This window comes from Podarcis bocagei (assembly GCF_964188305.1).
Source record: "Podarcis bocagei genome assembly, chromosome: 2".
Classification (NCBI taxonomy): Eukaryota; Metazoa; Chordata; class Lepidosauria; order Squamata; family Lacertidae; genus Podarcis; species Podarcis bocagei.
The window spans coordinates 18,310,086-18,330,454 of NC_138126.1; the positions used below are offsets into that span (position 1 = coordinate 18,310,086).

At 45.5% G+C, this 20,369-nt stretch overlaps 2 protein-coding genes across 13 annotated transcripts in view; both read left to right on the top strand.

Moving 5' to 3' along the window:
- Positions 1–19,203, top strand: LOC308580830 (zinc finger protein RFP-like). 4 transcript variants are annotated; one of them, XM_081183039.1, is made up of 8 exons: positions 1–142; positions 2,005–2,433; positions 4,436–4,531; positions 6,522–6,752; positions 7,706–7,728; positions 8,772–8,887; positions 11,440–11,484; positions 13,964–15,105. In XM_081183039.1, the coding sequence occupies exons 2-8, from the start codon at positions 2,014–2,016 to the stop codon at positions 14,452–14,454; spliced, it is 1,422 nt and encodes a 473-aa protein (XP_081039165.1). In that variant the 5' UTR covers positions 1–142; positions 2,005–2,013; the 3' UTR covers positions 14,455–15,105. The 4 variants fall into 4 exon arrangements, with proteins under 4 accessions (XP_081039165.1, XP_081039166.1, XP_081039168.1 ...); XM_081183040.1 differs by having other exon boundaries at positions 11,440–11,472; XM_081183042.1 differs by lacking the exons at positions 11,440–11,484; positions 13,964–15,105 and adding an exon at positions 19,159–19,203.
- The window catches only part of LOC308580868 (zinc finger protein RFP-like), an 18,635-nt gene continuing 17,253 nt past the window's right edge, over positions 18,988–20,369 (top strand). For 3 of the 9 annotated variants that reach the window (XM_081183128.1, XM_081183129.1, XM_081183133.1), the window contains exon 1: positions 18,993–19,587. In XM_081183128.1, coding sequence (XP_081039254.1) covers positions 19,054–19,587 — 534 coding nt within the window. In that variant the 5' untranslated portion in view covers positions 18,993–19,053. Of the gene's footprint in view, positions 19,588–20,369 lie in introns of all 9 variants that reach the window. The other 6 variants (XM_081183127.1, XM_081183132.1, XM_081183131.1 and 3 more) reach the window with 6 other exon arrangements.

Sequence of the window (20,369 nt, forward strand, 5' to 3'; positions counted from 1 at the left end):
TGTTCTTGCCTTTGCACGCAGCATTTCAAAGGGCTACAGATTAGTTGGTGCAGAGCAGCCCTGGGTGACTTTCCAGGGGGTTCTTTTGGGAAGAAGCTGAGCTGCCAGAAAAAAGGAGAAAACAGGAACAAGAAGAGTTCAGGTAGGTGGGGCAGATATTTGAGAAGGAAGAGTAGAAAAGAAGGGCAGGGGGTGTGTCTCTGTGTGTGATGGTGTTTGTAGAAGGAAGAGGAGTAAATTTACAAAAAAAAGCCAGTGTTTTAGGAGCAAGGTGGCAACTCGGTTCATTCAAAGCACTTCATCTTGCATATCTGTTCTATACCCTATTCTTGTTTCCTTCTTGATCAACCTTTAAGCTACACTGTTGTCCCTGACATATGGCATCTCTCATGAATGTCAAAGGTATGCTGGCTTGGTGGGTTTTTGGCGTGGTTTTTTTTGGGGGGGGGGGAGATTTCCTTTTTCATTCTACTTCTGATACAATTTATTATTATTATTATTATTATTATTATTATTATTATTATTATTATTTTATTTATTTTCAAACCTACAAATGCATACATAATTAACTAATACATCCATTGATAGCTTCTGGAAAAAAATCAAATATCAAAAAACTATACATCTCGACGCATTTATACTTCTGATACAATTATTTATTGGGACGGATTCCCTCCACCCTGATCCTCATGGGTGATTTTTGCCTGGGCAATCTTCCATTAGGAATCAGTGGGGACCACAATAAGTCTGGTGGATTTTTTGATCAATACATTCCCAATTCGCAATAATTTTATTTAGGCATTACTCCATGAAGTTTTCTTTCTTTCTTTCTTAAACTCTTCCAATCCTAGGGGTAATATAAACCTACTTATTGTTCCTTCTCTTAAGTTAGCTGAACTAGAGGAGGGGGCGGGTGGAATGGGAATTGCTTCCTTATATTTTATTTTACATCCATGTTTTATTAGGTGCCTTAAACCGCGGATGTAAATAGTTATACGTTTCTGCTATTCAGTTTTGTTGCAGCCCCATTGTAATTGCTTAATCCGTTGTTTTGTACTTGTGTTTTATATATGAAATGCTGTTTGTTCTGCACCAGGTTTTCACTGTTTCAAATGAATGCTTGTGATTTTTCTCCATTTGTCTAGTAACAGGTAAATTTTAAGTTGACTTTCATTTTGATATGGTTCTGGCTCTTTGCTTGCTCTCCCTATGCTCACTGAACTAACAGAATATGGACTGAACTTGGAAGCTATTTTTAATAGTTATTTCTAATTTGCTCACTAGGAATTAACTCTTCCCACTTTGTTTACCATCTTGCCTGATGAAGAGTTTCCAAAACTCGCAGCCTGATAAAAGCACCCCTCCTATTAGGGCTTTTGAGATTTTTCTTAGGCCCAACATGGCTTATATTTTAATGTTGTCTAGGGTTCCCTAAAAGGGATGCAAGTGGCGCTGTGGTCTAAACCACAGAGCCTAGGACTTGCTGATCAGAAGCTCGGTGGTTCGAATCCCTATGACGGGGTGAGCTCCCGTTGCTCGGTCCCTGCTCCTGCCAACCTAGCAGTTTGAAAGCACGTCAAAGTGCAAGTAGATAAATAGGTACCGCTCCAGCGGGAAGGTAAACGGCATTTCCATGCGCTGCTCTGGTTTGCCAAAAGCGGCTTAGTCATGCTGGCCACATGACCCGGAAGCTGTACGCTGGTTCCCTCGGCCAATAAAGCGAGATGAGTGCCACAACCCCAGAGTCGGTCATGACTGGACCTAATGGTCAGGGGTCCCTTTACCTTTACCTTAGGGTTCCATATGCTGCTATTATTATTGTTATCATTTTGCTATCACATTTGGAATTTCAGAGAACAGTCCATTTCAACTTGCAGCACTAACCCATTTTTAGTATTAAATTAAGTAAATTTCTGCCTACACATTTCTTTTGATGGGAGGGAACTGCCCGTCCAGTGTTGCGAAATGAGAAAAGGGAAACTGAAGCCTTCGTTACCATTTCAGGGAGACACAATGGCAGAAGGCAACCCAGTCCAGAACCTCTGCGAGGAAACAACATGCCCCATCTGCCTGGAGTATTTCAAAGACCCAGTGATCATAGACTGCGGCCACAATTTCTGCCAAACCTGCATTACTCGGGCCTGGGGGGAACCTGACAGAGATGCTTCTTGCCCCCAGTGCAGCGAACCTTGTCAGCAAAGGAATGTCAGGCCCAACCGGCAACTGGCCAGCATTGTGGAAATCGCCAAGAAATTCAGCCTTCAGATGGCCAGAGGGGCGGAAGCGCTGGGAAGGTTTTGCGAGAGACACCAGGAGCCCCTGAAACTCTTCTGCGAAGACGACCAAGACCCCATCTGTGTGGTGTGCGACAAATCCAAGGAGCACAGGGACCACAAGGTGATCCCAAAGGAGGAGGCCTTTGAAGCGTATCAGGTAGGAGATGGAAGGTGGGAGGGTATGAGGAACGGGTACCCATCCATCTGCTTCCCTTAAGTGTCTTGACCCTCGTTGAGCATCCCAAGCAAATGCTGTAAGGACATAAGGAGAGTCCTGCCGAATGGAGCCAAGGGAGCGTCTACTTCTGCATCCTGTTTTTACACTGGTCCACCAGATAGATGCTTATGGGAAGCCCTGGAGCAGGAAGCTGAGTGGAACCGCAATCTGCCCTCCTTCAGTTTCCAGCCACTGTTAGGGGAATCATGCTGCCTCCAACCACAGGCTCATGCTATGTGCTCAATATTGTGAACCCCTGCAGTGGCGTACAAAGGGGTGCCACCTGGAGGGGGGGGGTGACAAGATGAACCGCTGCCTCCCCCCAGCTGTGGAGCGACGAAGAGCATGCGCACAGTCAGTATGGGCACTGCTCGCATGGGGTCCGTACAGGCATCTGATCGGGCTGCCGCGCGGTTCACCCCACCCCTCAGCGTACCGCCTCGGGTGACGGAGAGGATTCCTCCACCACCAAACACCTGTACAAAGTTTGAAGGAGAGTTGCAATGTGCAACCTTCACAGCCTTCTCCTTTCCCCATCCCAAGGGCCGAGAGAGCTACCACAGCAGCTTTATTTATTTATATTTTTAAAAAATATAAACTGCTTAAAGGGTTTGTTTTGTTTTCTGCAATTGGGGCGTTCCTATTTTCATCACAGAAATGTTGGAGGGGACGTCTCTGTTTTCACTGGGGAAATGTTGAAGGGTATGGAATAGGATGTCCCTATTTTTATCGGAGAAATGTTGGAGGGTATGAATCAGGCGGCGTATAAATTTCATGAAATAAGTAAATAAGCAAAATACCGCATTTTCCACTCTATAAGACGCACCAGACCATAAGATGCACCTAGTTTTTGGAGGAAGGAAGCAAGAAAAAAAATATTCTGAATCCCAGAAGCCAGAACAGCAAGAGGGATCTGGCTTCTGGGATAGCCTAGAATCATAGAATCATAGAGTTGGAAGAGACCACAAGGGCCATCAAGTCCAACCCCCTGCCAAGCAGGAAACACCATCAGAGCACTCCTGACATATGGTTGTCAAGCCTCTGCTTAAAGACCTCCAAAGTAGGAGACTCCACCACACTCCTTGGCAGCAAATTCCACTGTCGAACAGCTCTTACTGTCAGGAAGTTCTTCCTAATGTTTAGGTGGAATCTTCTTTCTTGTAGTTTGGATCCATTGCTCCGTGTCCGCTTCTCTGGAGCAGCAGAAAACAACCTTTCTCCTTCCTCCATGTGACATCCTTTTATATATTTGAACATGGCTATCATATCACCCCTTAACCTCCTCTTCTCCAGGCTAAACATGCCCAGCTCCCTTAGCTGTTCCTCATAAGGCATCGTTTCCAGGCCTTTGACCATTTTGGTTGCCCTCCTCTGGACACGTTCCAGTTTGTCAGTGTCCTTCTTGAACTGTGGTGCCCAGAACTGGACACAGTACTCCAGGTGAGGTCTGACCAGAGCAGAATACAGTGGCACTATTACTTCCCTTGATCTATTACTTCCCTCTTGCTGTCCTGGCTTATGGGATAGATGTGTGAGCCTCTCCCGGGCAGCGGGAGGAAGGCTCCCTTTAAAGAGTGAGCGGAGCATGTGTGCAGCTCTTTAAAGGGAGCGCAGAGCAGAGCCTCCCGCCTGCATTCGCTCCATAAGACGCACACACATTTCCCATTACTTTTTAGGAGGGGGAAAGTGCGTCTTATAGAGTGAAAAATAGGGTAATTTAGAAGCATAGCATGAACAGCGGGGTGGGGGTGGGGGTGGCCTGGGGCCTAGAGTCCTGAATATCAGACAGAGAGGTTTTGAGTCACTGGGCCTGAGATTCCCCACCAATGTCTCCGACTCTCCTCTGTCTTTGTGTACTTAAGAGCCTTGAACTGACATTGCAAATCCTTTTTTAAAAAAGATCTCTGTCCCAACAATGAACTCAAATGCCTCCTTTTTTCAGGGTAAAATCCAGGGTCATTTGGAATTCCTGAACAGACAGAAAAAGGAAATTCTGGCTTCTAAACTGAGTGGGGAGGCTGAAAGCCAGAAGCTGCTGGTAGGTACTCGACTGTAGAGGCTCCAGCATGTTTATACTTCCAGGGTGAGGCCTTAGTTCTGAGTGCTGGGATGTGAATAGATGCTATTTATCCAGAGCTATTTTTCCAGAAAAAAGAGGTGCCAGAACTTGCCACAAACGCCTCCCTTGTTCTCCTATAATGGCAATGATGCCCACCTGAGAGGTGCCGGAACTGAGTTCCAGATTAAAAAAAGCCCTGGATATATTTATTAGATATTACCCTTCCTTCCTCACATTTGTGGTTTCAGTAGAGTGCATCATTTTGCAGCTTAGAAAGGCTACTTTTAGTTTAAGTAATCCAGAATACTTTAAGACAGGCTGGATTTTCCTGCTGTTTCCCCCCTTTTAAAACCTTAAAATAACAACGTCTCATAACAAGTACAAATAACATTTACACACTCGAAATACTTGCTGAAGAGTAACAGATACAGCAGGTTTGTCAGGCAGGCTTAAAATGGTAATTCAGTTACAAAGACGTTCTTAAGCCTAGCTTAAAAATGGAGCCTGGGCATGGAACTCAGACTTAGCAGATACTCTCATGTTGCTGGCATGGTGATGAAGAGCAGAAAGCAAAAGTGTACCCAGGCAGGCAGTGGGAGTGTCTCTCACAGAGTCTTCTCTAGCAAACTCAGTGGCGTAGCGTGGGGGTGCAGGGGGGGCCGGCTGCACCAGGCGCAACATCTGGGGGTTAGGGTTAGGGGGCACAAATCCACAGGTTAGGGAGCGCAAATTACTTGCCTTGCCCCGGGTGCTGACAACCCACGCTACGCCACTGAGCAAACTCACAGGAAAACTCTGAGCTTCAGCTCCTATCATGTGCCTAGCTAGGAAAACATGAATTGTTGGATTTGACTATATCTTAAATATCCCACATGGAGGTGGAGCCTGTGCCTCACTTACACAGTGTCCTGGGTTTAGTCCCACATTTGAATGCCTGATCTACCCAACCCACAACAATTTTTTCTGCCCATCCAAGTTGCTTGGGCAGCGAGAAGAGAAAAAATAGAAATAGGAAAAGCATAGCCCAGCAGGTGAGGGAAAGGTAAAGGACCCCTGGATGGTTAAGTCCAGTCAAAGGCAGCTATGGGGTTGCCATAGCTCTCTCGCTTTCAGGCCAAGGGAGCCGGCGTCTGTCCGCAGACAGCTTTCTGGGTCATGTGGCCAGCAGGACTAAACCACTTCTGGCTCAACCAAACACTGTGACGGAAACCAGAGCGACACACGGAAACACCGTTTACCTTCCTGTCAGAGTGGTGCCTATTTATCTACTTGCACTGGTGTGCTTTCGAACTCCTAGGTTGGCAGGAGCTGGGACAGGGCAACAGGAGCTCACCCCATTGCAGGGATTTAAACCGCCGACCTTCTGATCAGCAAGCCCAAGAGGCTCAGGGGTTTAGACCACAACACTACTCATGTCCCTATAGCCCAGCACCCTGATGGTAATATAAATGCTGCTTCCCTGGCCATCGGGATGATCACTGGATGCGTGTAGAAAAGGCAAAAACCTTAGCTGATTGACAGGAATCAGCTGGCAGGAGGCTATGTGACTTTGAGAGAGGAGGGTGGCCACATTCACATTTGACCACACCCACTGCTGGCATGCAAACTTTGGAAGTTAAGCCAATAATTAATGCTGCCCCTGAGCGGAAAAAAAATAGGCCAGCTCTCCCGTTAATCCTTTTAAAAGAACTGAACGCAGCAAAGCCACCCCTTCTTCTTCTTCCCACTTTAGCCAGGCTCCACTAGCAGAAAGAAAGAAGTCACACCTAACATTATTATGGGTGTGCAACGGAGCCATGCAGTCTGCCTTGATTCCCCTAAGGTAGTCTGTCTGCTCTCTTCAATTGTGGAAGAAGCGCTGTCCCGTTGCCAGTGCTGAAGTGAACTGCCGCCCTGCCAGTCAGTTTGCGTACGTGAAATCAGGGAAGCACCTAAATATATTTGACTGGCTCTGACTTTCTCATTACAGAAGCGGACGGAATCGGAGCGGCAGAAAATCATGGCCGATTTCAAGCAATCGCACCAGTTTCTGGAAGAACAAGAGCGCCTCCTGCTGGCTCAACTGAAGGAACTGGACGATGGGATTAAATCCTGTGGGGACCAACATATTGCAAAACTCTCTGAGGAAATGTCCTCTATTGATGACCTTATTAAGGAGCTGGAGGAGAAGCAGAAACAGCCAGCGACTGAATTCTTGCAGGTAAGAGTTGGCACAATTAAATAGTCCAGGTTGTCCTGCGGGTAAGGGTTGTACTCCCAGCCACTCTGTCTGTTGGTTTATAGAAGTATTCATAGTAGCGATGTGCACTGGCCACACATTTTGTTCAAAACTGTGATTTGGAGCTTCATCAAAGTGCATGATTCAGGTTTGATAGAAGTGGATGGAATTTGCAGGCAAAGCCGCTCCTGCAGTATGGATGAAGCCAGCCAAATTACAATGGATCCAGGGAGTTTTTGTGCTAGCATTGGCAATGGCACCAGCAACACCTGGCCAGTTGAGTTCTCCCTCTACCCAATTCAAACATGCCCTCGCTGTTGTGTGTAGAGCAATATACATCATGAGCGGTAGCAAGTTGACAACTGCTCTCAGGCTGGTGGCACCAGTGGTGAGAGCAAGTAGCAGAGCATAGCCTGGGATCACTTGCAGTTGGCAGAAGATCCCAGGTGTGCCATCTGTCTGCATTTCAGGAAGAAGCATAATTGGGGGAGGTTGTGGGGCAGAGAGCTCCTCTGTTAATCTCAAACTAGGGTTGCCATGCATCTGGGAAATCCCAGACATGTCTTCTTTTTGGGGGGCCTACATGGCCACCCAGGGGGATTTTCAAATTTGAAAGCAAATGTCTGGGTTTCTGTAGTTTTTTAAATTGTATGTGTGTGGGGTGCGTGTGTGCTGGCGGCTCGGGGTCAGAGGGCGATTGCCCCCCCAAAGCTCAATTAATGTCGGAATTCTTGCAGTATGGCAACCCTATCTCAAGTTTCCACCCCCTCCGTCTCAAATAAGCAGAAGAATCTGCAGCTTAGTGAGCAGACAATGGAGGATATGGGATCGGGGAAGTATAGGACCATGCGATGCGAAGTTTCCATCTGTCCGATATGTAGGAGGAGACTGGTGCAAGAGGCTGAATTAATATTATTCTCTCTCTTCCCTTCTAGGATATCAGAAGCATCTTGCAAAGGTATGTGGCTTTGTTACGCACAGTGGGCTGATATGAATCTCCTGTCTCTCTGAAGAGAGTTTAGATTGCTTCACTTAAAACCATGTGCCAATCTAATTCACGGATCACAGACAAATATGCCAGTCAGAATACAGTTATTCATTGGATTGCAGATTTTCTGAAATTTTGTGATGTAGCTTTGATGGAAAACTATTGTATTGGGGAAGGGAGGATGCACATAAAAGGTTTATTTTAGGGGAAGAAGTGATGGTGTTCCTCCAGCTATTGTAAACTTTATTTCAGAGCACATTATGATGGTGATTTATTAGATTTCTTACTTGCCCTTCACTTTTTGGGCAGACTACAACAATCTCAAAAGAACCCTAATATGCATATCCCAGGTGTCAAAAGCCAAGGTAAAATGACGCTGTTATTACCGGTAGATGCAATGTACATTCTGTGCTTTGGGAAAATATTCAGCATTTTAAAAATTAATTTACCTTAGGTTTTAGGCATTTCTGACCTAGTTATAATTTTAAACAGGGTATGCTAACCAATGTCTCCATCTAAAATATAGGCAGGTTGTTTGAAAATATTGTTTTATATTGACAATAAGGTTGAAAAAAAATGAGTTAAAATCTAAAATTACATTTTAATGTAATTATTTTATACTTCTCATTTTTTAAACATTTTACATTGTTTTTAACTCTACATTTAATAGTAGACTTAACGTATTATTGTGTTGTATCTGCTCTGTTATCCTCTCTACTGGTTATTGACCAAAATATATATACATAATTTTATCTCATCTGCAAATTTTATATGAAAAGTATATGTAAGCTAACTCTTTATTCTTCTCCTTTATTCTTCTTATATTTCATGATAGAATTTTTTTCAGTGTATAATAGGTGTTTGTAATTGGGCAGATAATTCTGCTGCCTTCCTCCTTTCTCTTTCTCTCTGCATTTGTGCTGTTCCCACTTTTCTTTTTCATCCCAATTGCTGATAGGAGACTTGAGAACGAAGGGATGAATTGCAAATAAAATTTGTTTGCTTCTTCCTAGGTGCCATGAAAATAAAGCTGTGGATCCAATAGCTTTTCCTCCCGGATTTAAAAAGCGAATTGAGAAATTCTCTAAAATGCATCCTTTTCTGGAGACTACCATGAAGAAATTCAAAGGTAACGAAGGGTCACTGCGTTAACTTCTGGAAAATGGGTTTGAAAATATAGCTCATCTGATCCCGTTGCGAGTCTAACTGTGGGTGGGAATTGACTGCTTGATGGAAAAATGGGTGCGTGGAATTTAAGATTTTCACATTTAGAATTTCCCATTAGATACTCGAAATCTCAGCATTCGAGGGATCTGCATGCAGGACCTTTTCTTCCTTTAAAAATCTGAGCAAACCATCTGTATTTGGCAATGGTTTCAGCTCTACCTTGCTTTTCTTCATGGCACTTAACAGTAATGATGCAAGAGGGCCAAAGGTTGGCTACGTTGGCTAAACGTTAGCTTTCCCCCCCTTTTTTGCACAATCACAGTTTCAAGCACTGTAAATCTATTTTTTTAAAAATGATATTTATTAAAACAAAAGAATTTTTTTTAAATTACACACACACAAAAAGACAAAATTACAAAAAAGAGAGAAAAGCAAAAACATAAGAAAAAAATAAAAAATAAAACCATCCTTTTCAAATTCTCCAATTTCCATTACCTTCTTTCCATGACCTCCTCCTCCTCCCATCTCTTGTATCTTGATTAGTAATTGTCACAGCAAATCCTTTCCATAATTCATAATATTTTATCATTACGTTACCTTACTCTATTCTCATTTTGTCTTATAAAAACGACCTTAGAGCTTAACACTTAAATCTTTTTTACCAACTTCTCATAACCATTACCTTTTTGCCAAATTCTTTAAACATTTTAACAAGAGCCAAGTAATTTCATTTCAGCATTTTCCCAACATTCATAAAACATTTCTAGTAATAGTAATACAAAAAAGTGCAATAGAATAAAAGCAATCCAATCTTCTTCCAGTGTCCCCTCCCCCCGGTCCCGGGGTTGTCAGTCTTTTCCCCCCATTAGTCTGGCACATTAACCTGGTGCCCTTTTGTCCGAGGCCTTCAAATCTCTTCCATGTCCCTTTCGCAGCTCTTCTTCATATTTTCCTTTCACTCGCGGGAACTCCAGCTTTGTAGTGTTTTTGACCCTTTTCAACAAATCAGCCCCTTTCTCATAGTCCAGACTAAGCTCCATGTGATGTTTTAAAGCATATTTCAGATTCCCTCCAAAATTGGAAGTCCCAACAGCTCCAAACCTCTGACGGCCCATTTCCAGACTCGGAAAGTCCAAACATCCCTGCATAGGGGGATCAGTCCAACCCCCCATTTCCAGTTCAATCCAAACTTTATCTTTCCAAGTCTGGTTTTTTCCAAGTTCATTTGTCAGATCCAAAAGCTCACTTTCCTGCTGGGCCGAGAGTCCCTCCATCCCTGGCATCCCAGATTCAGCAAGGTCCTCTTCTTTCTGTTGTTCTGTCGTGGCACACTCCTGTTTTAGTTCCTGAGTGGGCTCCATATAGTTTTCCACTACCTGATCAAAGGCTCTGGCAGCCTTTGTCATAAAATCCATCTTCTGACTTAACTGATCCAATAGGGCACTTATATTACAGAAAGCACCCAACAGTGCTTCTGAAGGCATTGTCCTGCAAGGGTCACAAAACTCTTTCCCACAGTTGTAATCAGTAAACAGTTGCAAGTTCCCAGGATTTAGTTACAATTTCATAGCTCCCCTCTAGGGGGAAAGACTTCTGATTGTTCTTTTCCTTGAAAACAATAGCAACAGAGTTTCTTCTTTAATATATTTTGTCCATATTTATTCTTTTTTTTAAAAGCGAAAGGAAACAATGGAATCACAATGTTTCTGTCCTTTTAACTATCTGTCAAAGCATTTATTTCTGGTCAATGAGCTTCAAACGTCAAATCTGACACCCCGCTCCAGGGTCAGGACAGTGGAAAATTACTTTACTTTAACTTTATTTCCACAGGTTTAAACAACTCAATAAAAGTCCCCCTTCTTCTCCTGCTTCCGAAGGGGGGTTCCGCAATTTTGAATGATGAAAGACGATCCTTTAAAAGTGATTTTTAAGGCTCTAGTTTACGTTGTCTTTGCTTTGTTGTAACTACAAGAGAACGGAAGGGTGACTTCCTGTTTAGCCCTTTCCGTTTCAGTACCAAATTGGGGTAAATTTTAGAGTCCAAGTTCCTTTTATTTCGCCAATTCTTGTTTAAAATCCAAGTATTTAGCGTTCCGGTACTCACGGTTAGTTATTTTCAATGCCAAATTGTCCCAGGAAAAAGGCAGCGCTCTCCGGCAACGGCTGTGCGGCTTCGCTCCGCAGAAAGAGCAGTCGGCTCACAGCACCGCGCCGCTTCCCCCTCTTCACTTCGGAGCCCGTTTCTGGGTTCCTTAGTGGGTTGGGGGGCGCTAAAGGTGCCCGCCGAGTCCCACGGTCACAGGCTTCATCCGCCTGTGATTTTCAGAAGGGTCCCCGCTACGCCGCAGCGGAAAAGACCCGTTTCATGCGGAGCTTGTCCCTCCAGTTCAGAAGGAGTCCGCCATCACCGGAGGCACCACCCCGGAAGTCCCTCAAGCACTGTAAATCTAAAGCCTGACCCCTGGAGTCAAGTATTAGTAGTAATTCGTTTCTCATAACACTTTTCTTCCTTAGACATTGTGCTCTCTGGGCCGCAAGAAAAGAAAGGTACATTTCCAGGTTTGGCAGATCTTTAAACAATTTTTGCAGATGAGATATAATAATAATAATTTATCATTTATACCCTGTCCATCTGGCTGGGTTTCTCCAATCACTCTGGGTGGCTTCCAACAGAATATTAAAATACAATAACCTATTAAACATTAAAAGCTTCCCTAAACAGGGCTGCCTTCAGATGTCTTCTAAAAATCTGGTAGTTGTTCCATAGGGCGGGCGCCACTACCGAGAAGGCCCTCTGCCTGGTTCCCTGTTAACTCACTTCTTGTAGTGAGGGAACTGCCAGAAGGCCCTCAGCACTGGACCTCAGTGTTTGGGCAGAACGATAGGGGTGGAGACGCTCCTTCAGGTATACTGGACTGAGGCCCATATGGGAGGGTTTTTGCACTGAAGAGAAAACTTTCAGCTGTGTTTTGGTGTCAGAAAACAAAAATCTGTCTCTGTGTGTCTTTCATGCTTCCCTCGCCTTTCCATCCATGCATGTGCACAGACTGATGTCTCGAGCAGATAATCTGTGACGCCTAATGACAGGAAGTGAAGAGCTGCCTTTATACAAGCTCAAGTCATTTCACCCATCTAGCTTAGTGACTGGCAACAGTTCTCCAGGGATTTATACAGGGGTCCTTTCCTTGCCCTACCTAGAGATAGTAAAGGTAAAGGGACCCCTGACCATTAGGTCCAGTCGTGGCCGACTCTGGGGTTGCGGTGCTCATCTCGCTTTATTGGCCAAGGGAGCCGGCGTACAGCTTCCGGGTCATGTGGCCAGCATGACTAAGCTGCTTCTGGCTAAACAGAGCAGCGCACGGAAACACCATTTACCTTCCCGCCGGAGTGGTACCTATTTATCTACTTGAACTTTGACGTGCTTTCAATCTGCTAGGTTGGCAGGAGCAGGGACCGAGCAATGGGAGCTCACCCCGTCGCGGGGATTCGAACCGCCAACCTTCTGATCGGCAAGTCCTAGGCTCTGTGGTTTAACCCACAGCGCCACCCACGCCCCAGAGATAGTAGAATCATAGAATTGTAGAGTTGGAAGGGACTTTGAGGATTATCAATTCCAACCCCTTGTGGTGCAGGAAGATGCAGCTGCCCCATACAGGGATCAAACCTGCAACCTTGGCATTATCAGCACCACGCTCTAACCAGCTGAGCTATCCATGCTGTTTGCATACAAACCTGCATTGCAGGGGGTTGGACTAGATGTCCGTTGGGGTCACTCCCCTTCTATAACTCTGTGAAACCAAATGCCCTATGCAAGTGGTTCTCCCTCTGCTTCTGAATTTATTTTTATGGGGGGGATACTTTCCCAGGAGTACATTGGCTTCTCAAGCCGCTTCCTAGCTCAGAGCTGCATAAAACTTGGATGTAGGTCATGGGTAGGCAAACTAAGGCACGGGGGCCGGATCTGGACCAGTCCCTTCTAAATCTGGCCCACGGATGGTCCGGGAATCAGCGTGTTTTTCATAGAATCATAGAATCATAGAATCATAGAGTTGGAAGAGACCACAAGGGCCATCGAGTCCAACCCCCTGCCAAGCAGGAAACACCATCAGAGCACTCCTGACATATGGTTGTCAAGCCTCTGCTTAAAGACCTCCAAAGTAGGAGACTCCACCACACTCCTTGGCAGCAAATTCCACTGTCGAACAGCTCTTACTGTCAGGAAGTTCTTCCTAATGTTTAGGTGGAATCTTCTTTCTTGTAGTTTGGATCCATTGCTCCGTGTCCACTTCTCTGGAGCAGCAGAAAACAACCTTTCTCCCTCCTCTATGTGACATCCTTTTATATATTTGAACATGGCTATCATATCACCCCTTAACCACCTCTTCTCCAGGCTAAACATGCCCAGCTCCCTTAGCCGTTCCTCATAAGGCATCGTTTCCAGGCCTTTGACCATTTTGGTTGCCCTCCTCTGGACATGTTCCAGTTTGTCAGTGTCCTTCTTGAATTGTGGTGCCCAGAACTGGACACAGTACTCCAGGTGAGGTCTGACCAGAGCAGAATACAGTGGCACTATTACTTCCCTTGATCTAGATGCTATACTCCTATTGATGAGGCCCAGAATTGCATTGGCTTTTTTAGCTGCCGCGTCACACTGTTGGCTCATGTCAAGTTTGTGGTCAACCAAGACTCCTAGATCCTTTTCACATGTACTGCTCTCAAGCCAGGTGTCACCCATCTTGTATTTGTGCCTCTCATTTTTTTTGCCCACGTGCAAAAACATGAGTAGAATGAGTAGAACGTGTCCTTTGATTTAAAATGCATCTCATGAGTAGAATGTGTCCTTTGATTTAAAATGCATCTCTGGTTTATTTGTGGGCATAGGAATTTGTTCATTCTTCCCCCCCAAAAAAAATAATCCAGCCCCCCAAAGGTCTGAGGGACAGTAGACCGGCCCCCTGCTGAAAAGGTTTGCTGACCGCTGAGTAGATGCTAACTCCTTTGGGGGTTTGCCTCCCTAATCCTTTCCTTTCTTTTGCAGGTGAAGACATGCCCAAATTAGTATTATCATCATATTCCACCTTGCCCTGGGGTTCTTACAGAGGTCCCAACGAATTGCTTTGTTGTTCCTATGTTATGGGAGTTGAGAGAATCACCTCTGGGACCCATTCCTGGATAGCCAACTTGGGGGGTGAAAAGTTCTGGGCCGTGGGGGTGGCCAACGAGACTTTAAGGGGATGCAATATTGTCAATTTGAACGCTGGTCTTGGGATCTGGGCTATCGTCCGGACTTCCGCTGGTGATTATTACCCAACCACGGCTCCTGGAATATCCCTGGGTCCATTGCCCGTGTCTAGCAATACAGCCTGTAAGTTGGAGAAGTTCCAGTCCAAGAGGATCTGTGTGTGTGTGAACTATAAAAAAAGATGGGTGATGTTTTCTGACGCCGACTCTCGCAGCTCCATCTTCACTTTCACCAATGCTGCGTTCTCTGGGGAGGGGGTCTGCTCCTGGCTCAGTGTGGGGCAATGAGGTGAGGCTGTCTTTGGGTGCAATCAAGATCCATCTGACAATGGCAAAACTCACTTGGTTGGGCCAAATCCTTTAAAGCAAGGGAAGGGTAGAAGGAAGGAAGGAAGGAAGGAAGGAAGGAAGGAAGGAAGGAAGGAAGGCACTAAACCCTCTTCTCTCCCACCCTCGTCAGACTTCCCTCTCCCTCCCACCCAAAAAAACCTCCCAGCTGTTTACCCCCCCAGTGTAGGTTTCCTACATGGGCAAGAAATGTCTGGCAAAAGTGCCTTTGGCAGGGAAGGTTGTATGTGTGATGGGGAAAGGGTTCAGCACTCTAAGTCCCCCCCCCACACTTTACGGGGAGTTTGTAACAGACGGATTCTGACATGCTGTGTCACTGCTGCCATGTGCAGCCACCAATTTCTTCTTTCTTTCTCCCCCTCTCTGCTCCCCTGCAAGTTGTCTGTCTTGGGGCAAATCTGGATCATGGCCTTCTGTTGTTTTGGGGAACCGCATTGTTCCCCTTCTTGCTCTCTCTGGGGCTGATGGGATGTCAACAGCAGCACGGCTCTGCTACCCTGATGTGTAGTTTGTGCGAGTCTGTTGTTGGTAAGGGCTCAACGATTAAAAAAAAACAAAAAACCCAAATGAAGCACTGATTCAGTTTGGGACATGGCAAAGACTGAACTTCCCAATAAAGGAGGGAAAAGACTGGCAAATTGCCCTTTCATTGGAAAAAAAGCGAACCTTTTCATTTTAGTTTGGAATAGTGGGGTACAAGAAGTGGTGCAACCTTATTCATTGTCAGCAGGAACAGAGACGAGGCCGCTTACAAATTTGAGGTTCACGGAAAAAAGGTTTCAGTTTTATTGTTCCTGTCCTTCATTAATACTCAGTGGAGTTTCCAGAGTTCTGTATATGAAAAAGTCTGCAGTTGTTTCCACTGAAGGAGAAATCCGATATTCAGCAATGCTTCTGTTTTGTGTATTATGTGTTTTTTTCTTTTTGCAGTTCTGTATTAATAGTGGCGTTTCCTTTCACTATTATGTCGTTAACATCCGAACATGAATAAAACAGTAAATGTTTATCATTGGAGAATAAAGGAATCATTCCATTTGTGATGCAAATATACTGGAGCAATGCAGCCTTGTTGGGGAGTTGACCTGGCTGCATGGGGTTCCTCTCCACTTCCTCCACCCCCAAACTTTCCCAAATAGGGTGGCAAAAATGAAGGGGAAATGTGTGTGCGTCCTATGGAGCGAATGCAGGCCCCTTGGCTTCAGCGATAGCAACACGAAGCCTCCGAAGCGCAGAGGGAGAGCTCCCCTGCACTCCGGAGGCTTTGTGTTGCTTTTGCTGAAGCCGCCTGAAGCCCCCGGAGAGCAGGGAACTCCCGCTGCGCTCCGGGGGCTTCAGGCAGCTATCCGCAAGCCTTCTGAGAGCAGCAGGAGTTCCCGCCGCACTCCGAAGGCTTGCAGATAGCCGCCTGAAACCTGGAGAGTGAGAGGGGTTGGTGCACACCGATCCCTCTTGCTCTCCAGGCTTCGCTTCGCTGGAGAGGCGCTGCACAGTTTTCCCTCTCTGCTCAGCGCCCCTTCAGCGAAGCGGGAGGAGAAATGGAAGGGGCTAAATTTCTCCTGCTGCTTTGCTGAAGGGGCGCTGAGCAGAGAGGGGGAGAATTCCCCCCCCCCGTTCTCCCCCTCCTATGGTCCGGTGCGTCCTATAGAGCGAAAAATACAATATTTGGGGGGCCATTTCCTTTGTTCAGCAGAGATACAACTGTCAGTTGTATAAAAATGCGGCTCCCTTCTATGATTGGATTGAAGACTCATACAAACTCGCAATAGATGAACAACTTGCATATAAACGCAGACTTGTCATGGACAAATCCAATGATATTTGGAATCCATTCTTACAAATACTGTAATTAGCTTAAGATCTGGTGAAGAACAACCTTGTAAAGTAAAAAAAAGAAAAGATACAACTGCCCCTAGTGCAATTGTGGAAGCTTCAGCTAGAGAGTGTCTGTGTCTCTCTAAATTATGAACAAAGATCAGTGATCTTTTCAATGCTGGCAAAAGATATCCCTTCACTCTTTCAACAACGCCCCATTCTGTCGCAAGAGGATCTCCCAGATTAGCGAGACACAACTGAATGTGATGGGAATAAGCAATATTATTATTATTATTATTATTATTATTATTATTATTATTAATAATAATAATAATATAATATACTGCCCTATACCCGGGGGTCTCAGGGCAGTTCCTAAGAAATTGGGTGGCACCAAATCCCTGTAAAACAGATTGGGGGGGGGCAAGATTTCAAGGACAGCATAGGGAACTTGGTGGAGCCAGCTGAACGCTATACCGTGTTTTTCTCTCCAATTGTTTTTCCTACGAAAGGCTTCATGGAGCTTATGCACTCAGAGAAGGGTATATAGAATTCGTGCCCATATAAAAGCGGGGGGCATTCTGGTACAAACATAATGGAAACAGTGCTCCCCACAAAGGCTGATGAAGAAAATATCAATGAATTACCCCCCCCCCCCTCCCGAGAGCTATAGAACAGTTGCATGAAACAGTCCCGGGTGACTTTTCACTTAGGTGATGTTGTGGGTGGGTGAGGAAGGAAACTAAGCTGCATAAGAGGGGGTGTTAGGGGTTAAGATTATATAGAACATTCAAGAGAGGCAGAGAGCGTCACAGCTCACAACTAGCAATTCACCCAAACTGGAAGCGGGAGGATTAGCCAGATACAGTGGTACCTCCAGTTACATACGCTTCAGGTTACAGACTCCGCTAACCCGGAAATAGTACCTCGGTTTAACAACTTTGCTTCAGGATGAGAACAGAAATCGTGCGGCGGCAGCGGGAGGCCCCATTAGCTAAAGTTGTGCTTCAGGTTAAGAACAGTTTCAGGTAAGAACAGACCTCCGGAACGAATTAAGTACTTAACCTGAGGTACCACTGTATCAGCCAGACCAATAATGCATGCAGATGGTTATATGATGATTGGGCAGCAGGGCCGGCACACCCGTGAGGCGAGGTGAGGCAGTTGCCTCGGGGGGGGGGCAGATCCAGCCTCCGAGAAGAGCACCACCACAATGTATATTCTGAATCACTGTATATAATACAGAGGTTTAATACAGAAAAGAGAAGATTCTATTTCCATTATATGTGTGATCCTCTATGCCCATGCAAACTTATTACTAATGTAGGTGTGTAAATATGTTGAAGATCTGCCATATAGCTACAAAATTAATCAATCTAACCCCTGAAAGGGGGAAAGGTGAAATGAGGAATGTGAGTGTTTGTAGAGAAGTGACAGTATGTGGAGGAATTAAGGAACAAAGAGAAGCAGGAAATGTAAATAAGTAAACAAGCGAGGGCATTTGGACAGAGCAGATCGACCATCTCCATATCACCAAAAACAAAAGGTCAGAAATCTAAATGAAAATGTACATGAAAGTCAGAGATGCATTATCTGAGAGTCCTGCGACTAGATGAGGCTTGGGGTCCCTTCCATCTCTACAATTCTGTGATTCTTTGTGCTCATTTGTACGTGGAGACAGCAAATTTTAAAATAAGCAGTACAATTGAAATAGAAATAAAGTAAATCTTACTGCATCAGGGGGAAAGACTGTGTCTTCCTGCTCAGTATGCTGACTGGATGCTAACTGTGAACACGGGCCGTGCCAGGGTGCCAACTGCTCTCCCTTCTCAGGTCTCTTTATTCTTAAACGCAACTTGGATTGGGTACTCCCTCAGATACAGACAGTGTGGTATAGTGGTTACAGCGCTGGACCAGGATGGGGAGTTCAGGGCAGACACACACAATAAAAACACATAAAATCATAAACTTAAGCAAACACTCAGGTGCATATGTGGTTTTTTGCTTTTCTTTCTTTGGGATTATTTACTTTAATTATATTTTAATCTAAAAGCCTAATCATATCAGCTACGGTGTCCCAGCTGTGGCGAATTCAAAAGTCAAAGTTAGTTGTCCCCAAATCTTGTTAACATTTGGGACAGGAGCAACAGTGATTGCAAGAAGATACTGTTTGAGAACTGGAGGTGGGAGACAGGAAACCAATTCTTCCCTCACTGATTCCTTCTCAAGTAAACAATTGTTTTTCTTAGGCTTTACAGTGGTACTTCTAGTTACGAACTTAATTCGTTCCGGAGGTCCATTCTTAACCTGAAACTGTTCTTAACTAGAGGGATGCTTTCTCTAATGGGGCCTCTTGCTGCCGCTGCACCGCCGGCACATGATTTCCATTCTCATCTTGGGGCAAAGTTCTCAACTCAAGGTAATTCTTCCAGGTTAGTGGAGTTTGTAACATGAAGCATTTATAACCTGAGGCGTTTGTAAGTCAAGGTTCCACTGTACTTCCTTTTTCCTCCTGCTCCTGTCAGTCAGTATTTGACCTTTTATTAGCCTCATGATGGCCACATGGCTCTCTCTCAAATTTTCCTGGGGACTGTAGTTAGTTAAGCGTGCTGGGAAGTGTAGCTTTTTGGGGTAAACGGCCATTGCCAAAATTCTTGGCAGACACCATGCACTTTGAATTCATGGTACGGATGTGAAGCTGCACACTGTAACGGTTTCCCCCGGCTTATGCTGTTTCTTTTCAAAAACTATGAGTCACCCAGAGGGAGGGAAAGGCCCGCCCTGTGGTTTGAAACCGGAAAAATGAAACTAAGGCTTTTATTCCCATTTCAGGCAGACGAAATGGCAGATGAGAGTCCAGTCCAGAACCTCTGCGAGGAAACAACATGCTGCATCTGCCTGGAGTATTTCACAGATCCCGTGACCATAGACTGCGGCCACAATTTCTGCCAAGCATGCATCACTCGGGCCTGGGGGGAACCTGACAGAGATGCTTCTTGCCCTCAGTGCAGGGAACCTCGTCAGCAAAGGAATGTCAGGCCCAACCGGCAACTGGCGAGCATTGTGGAAATAGCCAAGAAATTCAGTCTTCAGATGGCCAAAGGGGCGGAAGCGCTGGGAAAGGTTTGTGAGAGACACCAGGAGTCCCTGAAACTCTTCTGCAAAGACGACCAAGACCCCATCTGTGTGGTGTGCGACAAATCCAAGGAGCACCGGGACCACAAGGTGATCCCAAAGGAGGAGGCCTTTGAGGAGTATCAGGTACGGAGCTGTAGGATTGGGGACCAGGCTTCCAAGGGATGCTCAGTTATCCTAGGGATGGGGGAAATATTTCAGCCTGAGGGCTGCATTTTTCTCTAGGCGAAATTTGGGCGGGGCATGTGGGTGGGTGATATGGGTGGGTGTTTTTGTCCCAAACGCTGCTGGTTATTGGGCAAAAGGGGACAGAGCAACACTTGAAAATTTCACCTTTTTGCAGTAGGCTAGTTCCTACAAATGCTCTCATTGCCGTCTATGTTCACCATCTAAGTAAGTGGAAAGCATTAGTGGAGTTCAGGGACACATTCTAGCCAGGCAAAAAAGACTTGAGGAGGATGTGAACTGGAGCTGGTGAATGTTCCAGCCTGGGGAGAGGTCGGAAGCGAGTTAGGAGCTGCAGGACTCACTATCTTCTACTGAGCATTCAGTAGCAGGAACATTTGCAAGAAGTTCCAAGGGAACTTGAAAACTTGAAGGCTGGTCTGAGGGCCATAGCATTTTTCTGTAGGGCTGGAGACAGTCTTTGTCCCAAATCCTGGAAAGCAGTCTGTATAGAAAACAAACCAGAGGTCTGATTCTGTATAAGCCAGCCTAGTGGAAGCATTTGATGTCCCCAGGTCCCAGCAGTCTCTCTTTTTCTTTAGTCCCAGAATTTATGTTGGGAAACAGATGTTATGCCCACCAGTTTCTGCTCAGGAGGCCAGCCCCCCGGCGGTCTAGGAGGGCAGTCTGCCCAGTGGAAAGGTTTTCAGGAGCTGCGGATGCAGGGATTAGCACTCACAAGC

Coding starts and splice junctions, on each gene's coding strand:
- LOC308580830 (XM_081183039.1), top strand. CDS start 2,014: ATGGCAGAAGGCAACCCAGTCCAGAACCTCTGCGAGGAAACAACATGC. Junction 7,729..8,771: donor ATCAGAAGCATCTTGCAAAG/GTATGTGGCTTT, acceptor GCTTCTTCCTAG/GTGCCATGAAAATAAAGCTG. Junction 11,485..13,963: donor AAAGAAAGGTACATTTCCAG/GTTTGGCAGATC, acceptor TTTCTTTTGCAG/GTGAAGACATGCCCAAATTA.